Source organism: Protopterus annectens, chromosome 5.part1 (assembly GCF_019279795.1).
Source record: "Protopterus annectens isolate FY-2018-M chromosome 5.part1, PAN1.0, whole genome shotgun sequence".
Lineage (NCBI taxonomy): Eukaryota > Metazoa > Chordata > Ceratodontiformes > Protopteridae > Protopterus > Protopterus annectens.
In genome coordinates this window covers 695,943,007-695,951,822 of record NC_056736.1, presented here as the reverse complement: position 1 = coordinate 695,951,822, position 8,816 = coordinate 695,943,007, and the positions used below count along the sequence as shown (strand labels likewise).

At 41.2% G+C, this 8,816-nt stretch overlaps 1 protein-coding gene across 1 annotated transcript in view; it reads left to right on the top strand.

Annotated features, from left to right (window-relative positions):
• Positions 1-8,816, top strand: part of TRPC4 (transient receptor potential cation channel subfamily C member 4) — a 1,584,344-nt gene that overhangs the window by 745,358 nt on the left and 830,170 nt on the right. The window contains exon 3 of the mRNA XM_044073322.1: positions 5,871-6,389. Within this exon, the coding sequence (XP_043929257.1) occupies positions 5,871-6,389 (519 nt within the window). The remainder of the gene's footprint in view (positions 1-5,870; positions 6,390-8,816) is intronic.

The window sequence follows — 8,816 nt, the reverse complement described above, 5'->3', positions numbered from 1 at the left end:
TGCTTAGCTTGGGTTACCTGTAATAACTCTTTTTTTTCCCAATAAACCTCTTTATTAAATTATCACATATGGCATAGGCAAGCTTACATTTATGTAAATGAAAAACAACCAAAATGATACCACTTTAGTTGCAAACATTATACATCACAGACACCACTGAAACAACTGTAATTGCAAACATTATACATCACTTATAATCTACCCAGTCATTGTCATTTAAGCTGTTTCAAATCATATCTCTTAAACCTCATTCTTTCTCTGCATATATTGTTTCCACAATTCTCATTTTTTCCTGTTTAATTTGCGCCTTACCTTTTGTCAAGGTCCCAATTCCAATTGTTTTATCTCTGTTACTATATTCATTACTTCTAGTAAAGTTGGTCTAGACTTTGATACATGTGATAGCTCTGTTGAGCAAAAGCTGGATGTAAAACCAATAAACTTGCTAAACATGACATAAGAATTGCTACACTCAATGTAGGCTTACTGACGGGACTCATCTTGGAAGTGGATGACATGATGATAAGGAGGAGGCTGGACATCCTATGTACCCAGTAAACAAGATGGAAGAGCAGTACAGGAAAGTCACTTGGCTTGCTATCCACAGTCTACTAGAACTGGTGTGGGGGTGTGGTGACAGAGAGGCTTGAGAAGACAATGAGGGATGTCATCAGAATTAACGACAGACTCATGGTAATCAGACCCCAGCCTAATGATAGGGCAGTATTCATAATCTCAGCCTATGGCCACAGTAGGGTTGTGATAGTGAGGAAAGAAAGAGTGCATTCGGTTACAGCAGCTGTAAGACCGACTAGGTAATGCAGGACAAAATGAATTGATGTTAATAATGGGTGACTTAAATGCATACGTCAGGACAGAGACAGCAGGATATGAGGACTGCCTGGGTCCACATAGGGGGCAACAAGAAGAAGGAGATGCCATTTTAGACGTCTGTCTGGCAAATGGCTTGACAGTAGCCAACACACAGTTCAGAAAGAAAGACAGTCACAAGACCACATACAAAAGTGGCCAACATACAACTATAGCCGGCCTTAGGCATAGGCCAACTAGGTGACCGCCTAGAACACCGGTCTAGTAGGAGTGCTTTTCCAGTAATTTGGATGGTATAAGTAGATCAAGATGGGGGCACCGGGTGGTGTAGCAGGGGCACTGTGGAGATCTTTTGTCTCGGGCACCAGTTGAACAAAGGCTGTCCGTATATACAACTCAGGTAGACTTATTCCTAGTAAGGAAAGGGCACTGGGGTAGAATCAGCGATTGCAAAGTTATCCCAGTGAAACAGTCAGCCCAGCATAATCCACTGGTTTCCATAATCAGCTGCAAGCAGTGGTCAGAGAAGGCTCTAAGGTCAAAAGAGATCAGGCTGATGACCTGGAGGTTGACTGAAGAGAAAGCACAACAGTTCAAGGAATAATTCAGTGCTCTAGCATATCAAGAAGAAAAGGAAATAAGTGGAGATGAAGAACTGCAGTGCCTCAAAACAGCATGTATGAGGATTACAGAATAGATACGCTGCCACACCAGGTATCAAAACAGCATGTGTGAGGATTACAGAATAGATACGCTGCCACGCCAGGTATCAAAACAGCATGTGTGTGGATTACAGAATAGATACGCTGCCACGCCAGGTATCAAAACAGCATGTGTGAGGATTACAGAATAGATACGCTGCCACGCCAGGTATGAAAATAAAGTAATAAAGGAAAGCTGGTGGTAAAGTGCAGACGTCTAGGATTCATCAAAAAATGGAGTGCAGGAAAACGTGGGAGATTGAAAAGATGGGCCAGGTTAGGAAGAAATACTAACTGGCTAACAAAGAAGCTACGAAAGGAGTTGCAATAGCAAACAACAAGGCATTAGTGGCACTCTACCAGCTTCTGGAAAGTAAGTCAGTAAATGGGATAAAGACACTATATCAGGTTGCAAGACAAAGAACGATAAAGAAGGTAGTCAGACACCCTTCATAAATGATGCCAGCAACAACCTGCTCACCAGTCCACAGCACATCAAAGGCATATAAAACGAGAACTTCCAGCAGCTTCTGAATGAAGAAAACCCACAGTGGCTGCAATTGCAGAAAAGGTCAAAGAGAACAGATTGTGGTGGTTTGGGTACATGTACAGAAAAGCAGAAGACAATCTAGTGAAGACGATTTAGGATAGAAACTGTACTACCTCAGACAAATCCCACCCTGAGAGAAGAGGAGGAGTCCACCATAAAAGAAGCAAGAACAGCACTAAAGGCAGATGAAGTCAGGGAAAGCAGCAGGCTCAGATGAGGTCACAGCAGGCTCAGATGAGGTCACAGCAGGCTCAGATGAGGTCACAGCAGGCTCAGATGAAGTCACAGCAGATATGACAATAAAGATGCTGGATGAGACAGGGGACGAATGGTTCCTGCGGGTATTGACAGCAGTGTGGACAGAAAGGTGTATCCTACATGACTGGAGAATAAGCATCCTAGTGTCAGTGTTCAAGAACAAAAGGGACATTCACATCTGTGGGCAATAAAGAGGTATCAGACTTCTGCCACAGTGCATGAAAGGTCTGAATAGGATGACTGATAAATGAATACGCAGATTAGTAGAAAGTAAGATGGAAGATGAGCAGGTCAGAGTCAGACCAGGGTCTAGCACAACTGACCTGATGTTTGCAGTGAGGCAGATAGTTAAGAAGGGGCTAGAGATAAGAGAGTCCAACTGGGCATTCCCAGACTTGCAGAAAACATGACAAGGTCTCAAGAAAGCTGGTTTGGACAGTCCTGTGTTGGTCTGAAGTCACAGAAATATTGTCAGAATTAGTGCAAGCTGTGTACAGGAACTGAATGATTCAAGTATGAACAATGTTCAATCTTACACAGGGGTTCCCAGTGGGAGTTTTTATGCACCAGGGTTCAGCTCTGAGCCCACTGCTGTTCATAATGGTAATGATGCTTCCACTGACCCCAGGAACTATAAACCTGTTAGCCTGGCTAGCCTTATCTCCAAGGCCATGGAGCAAATCATCATGGACCTTATCAACAAAGATATAACTAATATCCAAACACTTGACCCTACTCAGTTTAAATTTGTCAAAAGGAAGTCATGCCTGTTAAACCTGGTGGACTTCTTCGAGACAGTCACCAAGGCCCTGGATGAGGGGAAATCTGTGCATACAGCCTACCTAGACTTAGCCAAGGCATTTGACATTATCCCCCACTCAAGCATCATTGACAAACTCACCCAGCTACATATCAACCCGTATATCATTAGACTGGTCACTAACTGGCTCAGTGATAGAACTCACAAAGTCAAAATAGGGGAATCCACCTCCAACAGCAGACCTGTAACCAGTGATGTTCCACAAGGATCAGTCCTGGGACCTCTACAGTTTGGAATCTATTTCTCCGAAGTACAAGGAAAAACTAAAGGTCTGTGACTGACAAAGTTTACTGATGACTGCAAACTCAGAACAGTCACAGAATCTCCAAATGATGTCAACTTCCTACAAGAGGTTCTTACACAAACAACTTCCTACAAGAGGTTCTTACACAAACAAATGATTGGTGTCAAATTCATGACCTTAAGCTCAATGCAAAAAATATATTATCATTCCTTCAGTAAGGCTGATGTTCCTGCTAACTACCACATCAATAGCAACAGCTTAAGTATGCACTCAGTGGTGAGAGACCTGGGCACACAGGTTGACAGCAACCTTACCTTTGACCACCATGTCTCCACAGTGGTAAGAAGGGCATTCCATATTGCTCACCTCATAAGTAATGGCATTGCCTACAGAAGAAAAGAAGTTATAACCTCCCTGTACTCTTCCATCATCAGGCAAATAATTGAGTACAACACCCCTTTTGATATGTACCTTTCCAAGCACCTGCAGCAATTGAAGAGGCCAAAAAGGTTCCTCACAAGAAAAATTCAAGGTCTTCAGCATCTGTCTAGGTGGATCATTTAAAATTACTGTCACTTTATTCTGTTTCATATAGACTACTCAAAGGTGATCTCTGCCTTGCATACAAGGCAATCCCTGATTTTATTGGAAATGCTGCATCTCTAAGTCAAACGCTACACAGGTTACTTGTTTTAAAGACCTTAACGTGGTATGTGACATTACTAGCACCTGCTGGAGGGACAGCTTTGTCTCCCAGAGGTCACCATACCTTTGGAACAGACTCCCACTTCATGTTAATCAGAGCACCTCACTGGCACTCCTCAAATGCAATCAGGATGATTGGATGGGTAACCATAAATTCACCCCAGGGGTTCCACCTGTGTCCCTCTTTGACAGGGGCAATAGGTGCTGATCGTGGAACTGAGGGTAGGACTTGGCTAAGCTCGCAAGGACCCTAGGGCCATTAGGCTAGTAACTTCCTATGATCCTATGATCACATTAGCAAACAGGCTGGAGGGGACAGATCAGCAATGTTGCTGTATTCAGATGATGTGGCATCACTGACAAACTCTAAGCAAGAACTTCAGCAAAGAATAGGGGAAACGAAATGCAAAACTGAAGGCACATGGGATGAAATTAGGTCCACATAAGACTACTGTAATGGCAGCAAATGGTAGAGTTCAGAAGAAGGTGAGAATTGAGATAGAAGGGAAATATTGGAGCAAGTTATCAGCTTCAAGTATCTGGGAAGGGTGGTTGAAGAGAAAGAAAGTCTGAATGAGGAGGTCAAGGCTAGAATCACAGGAGCTGCAGCCAATCGGCACAGAGTATCGGGTGTAGTGTATGACAGAAGAATGCCAAAAAAGCCAAAATGTAAGGTGTAAAAATCAGTGGTGAGACCAATACTACTGTATGACACAGACACCTGGGTAGTAAAGGGAGAGCAGTTGAAGAAGCTAGAGGTGATGGAGATGGAGTGCCTGAGATGAATGGCAAGATACACACTGTGGGACAGATGAAGAAATGAGGGCATAAGAGAAGTAGCTCCAATTGCAGAAAAGATCAAATGATGGCGGCTCAGGTACATGTGCAGAGAAGCAGAAGACGATCTAGTGAAGACGATTTGGGGTCGACAGGAAGAAGGCAAGAGGAAACAAGGGAAGACCTGTGACAGTCAGACATAAGTGTCGGAGAAGACAGGAGAGTGGCACTGAATAGAGACAGATGATGACATCTGACATGACACCCTGAACCCATGAAGAAAATAAGAAAAAGGGGGTTGATAATGATGATGATAATATCTTCTAGCTTTATCCCGTGCTACCACATGTGCTTTACCAGGTCCTGTGAAATGTGCATGCACCATCAGGCATTCCAATCTGGAACAGCGCAACCCAAAAAACAGCACAAGCCACTAACGAACCACTAACGAACCAGGAAGAAATCACTCCCTCACTTCATAAAGCCATTGTATATTTGTAATTCTTCAGTGTATGTATATTAAGATTAACAGTATACATTCTCAGTATGAATAACTGCAGATGTATCAGACAACAGCTGAGTACATAAATAAGCTTTACTGGAAACTGAGTATGGCCACAGGATCACATGACTCAGTTACCTAACAGTTTTAGCACCCATCAAAACAACAGTAAACAATTTCACATAGTAGCTCTGTATTCATGTAAAGCAGACGTATATTATTAACTGGAAATACCTTGCTTTTATTGTAGTGCAGATACTATATCCTACTCATGCAAACCACTTTATTTTGTTGGTAGATAACTTGCTGATTCTCCATGACAGAGTTTTAAGCAAAATCTGAATCTCTATCTGGAAAACATGTACTGCTACTTATTAAATATATTATTGTAGAGAAATTATTGGATAACTGAAGCACTTTTATTTTGTAGAGGTGAAAAATGCTTTTATACTAATGCAGATATATACTTTTTTTCTTGGCAGGTTCCACCAATCCTGTTAGACAAGCAGTTCTCAGAATTTACTCCAGACATTACCCCTATCATTTTGGCAGCACACACAAACAATTACGAGATTGTAAAACTTCTTGTACAGAAGGGTGTATCAATACCAAGACCGCATGAAGTTCGATGTAACTGTGTTGAATGTGTCTCAAGCTCTGATGTAGATAGTTTACGCCATTCTCGCTCCAGGTTAAATATCCACAGAGCTCTGGCAAGCCCATCTTTAATAGCCTTGTCAAGTGAGGATCCTTTTCTTACTGCCTTTCATCTGAGTTGGGAACTTCAGGAATTAAGTAAAGTGGAGAATGAGTTTAAATCAGAATATGAAGAACTGTCACAGCAGTGCAAACAGTTTGCAAAGGATCTCCTTGACCAAACAAGAAGCTCCAGGGAACTGGAAATTATTCTTAATTATAGGGATGACAGTAACATCCTTGAAGAACAAAACTGTAGTGATCTTGCAAGATTAAAGTTGGCAATCAAGTATCGCCAGAAAGAGGTAAGGCACATTTTAATGGTATATATGAAGTTACAGTTCTCTGTATACTGACACAGCCATTCTTAACTGAATTCTATTGACATTTATAGCAATGTACCATATTAGAAGGTGAATGTTTTTCCTTGCACTTGTTTACTGAAAGGATGTAACTGGTGCTGCAGTTGGGATTACAGTGTTGGTTCACTTTCAAAATTGTTCACCAAAAATATCATCTTATATCACTCTTAGTTGCATTTCTTTCGTGTTATAATTCTGAATCAGAGAGGGAAATAGGATGCTACATTTGATCTTAACAAAAAGGATTGACTAAGGCCCAAGTGACCCAGGTTTGATTCATGGCTTGATCATTTAATCGTGCCAGCAGGGAAGATACGTGTGACCATCCTGAGGGGAGTGGGTGTGCTCCCTGATGCACAATCACATCAGATCCCTGAAGGGAGCTGGTGACATGCATGGAGTGTTGAGCTGCATATGGACATATAGGTAAAACACAGCAGAGCCCACTGTATGGGAATCTCTGAGTTCAGGACAAGATGATAAAAGCAGCAGGGCATTAGATTAAAACTGTCCTCCCCCTGTGCTTCAGTTTCCCCACTGGCCCCAGGTAGCATGGGTCAGGATTAGCCTGAGGGAGGCTAACAAATCAGGTAGATGCACTGGATGAGCAGAGGTCATGGGGGAAGATGATGGTCTGCTGTGGGGAACCACAATTAGTGAAAAAAAGAAAGAAAAGGGTATTTTGTATTACAGATGTTAACAATAACACAATCATTATTAACAGTATACGTAAGGGTAAGGTTTGCATTCTGTCAGATGAAGCTGATTTTGAGAACTCGAGTACAGTTTTATGATGTGGAAATCTACTGAAAAGGTGACAATAAAGCTAGAATATGAAATATGATGCATGTTTTATTTAAGAGCTGGAGGAGCAAAAAATTATGTGGACAGTGACTGCACTACAACAGCTGCTTACGATGAAAATGAAATAAAATTAAGCAACGGATTATACTAAGTTACTCCAAAACAACAGAAATTCCAGGGTGCTTGCTGGATTACTGACGATTTTCAGACTTTGCAGCATCCGCCATTTCATGCTACAATTTAATTTAATCTGTAATTTTAATTGGTGCATTATTTTTCATTCTTAAATGTTTTCTTGTGAACAGACCCATGGGGCTTTCCACAACTGTGGGTCACTGTAGGCCATGGATCCGTAAATTGCATGTTAAATCAGGCTCCCTACTGAAATGCCGGCACTCAATATGCTGATAAGCTGAAAAAAAAAAAAAAAGAACAAAGAAACAGGAGAAGAGCGAATTTCAAAAATCAATCTTCTCTTTTAAACTTCTTTTTGCAGGGGTGACAAGCCTGCCCCACAAAGTTATATATACCAAATCTGAGATCGCCATACCACAGAGAAAAGTAAATATTCCTAAAAATGACATCTCGGACTTAGTATATGTCCATTCTTTTGACCATTTAGTCTCCATATTTGGGACTCATTCTAGCAGGTCCCAATGTTTCAAATAATTACAGTTAAGTCATTTTTTGTTCTGGCTGCAACTGACAAAAGTTTTATAAGTACCAAAAGTAACTAATCCATGTTTTGTTTAAATGCTATTTTTTTCTTTTCCTGGACCATGATTTAAACAGAATAAATGAATTACCACATTGTGATTTTGATGTACAGAGGAACAGATGCATTACTGAGAACTAATGCTGTTTAGAAAGCCTAACATAAAGATCGCTGCTTATTTTTATAGAAAGCCTACTGCTGCAATTATTTATATGGAAGAAGATTTCACCTCTCGCATTTGATTAATTCCCAGCTATATCGGACACTGTTTTATGTCTGATAGCATGCTGTTGGAACAGTTTCTGTCTGAAGCCCTTAATATTACACGTATATTTAAGTGCAAGTTTGCAACTCTAGAGATATAATGATGACATATAATTGAATGAATACTTCAATTAAGGTGGAAATTTTTAATGAAATTTTGAAAATAATGATATGCTCAACAAACCCAGAGATACTTGGGGGAATTCAAAAAGTATTACAGTGAGGTGCACACAATGTGTAAATCTTGACGTAACCTTTTTGAATTCAGACAGCCGTACAGCAATACTTTTTCATGGAGATCTGCAACACCACAGTGAGCTGTCTCTGTGGCCATTCTAAATGTTAACGAGGCATTCAGGAGGCAGGTAAGTGCTAATTAGCTATGTGCTCTCCCTCCAGAACTGTCTCCAGGAAAGCAAATAATCGCTCAACTGTGCAGACTGGCTACTCCTTGTACCTCATGCTGGTGAATCAAAGCCAAGGCTGTATTCATCCACTGTAGTACAGGTAAGCACTGGAAAGGTTAGTTGTAAGGTAGAGTCAGGAGGTGTAAGTGTGAGTCCAAGTCTGGGGTTATATGCATGAGT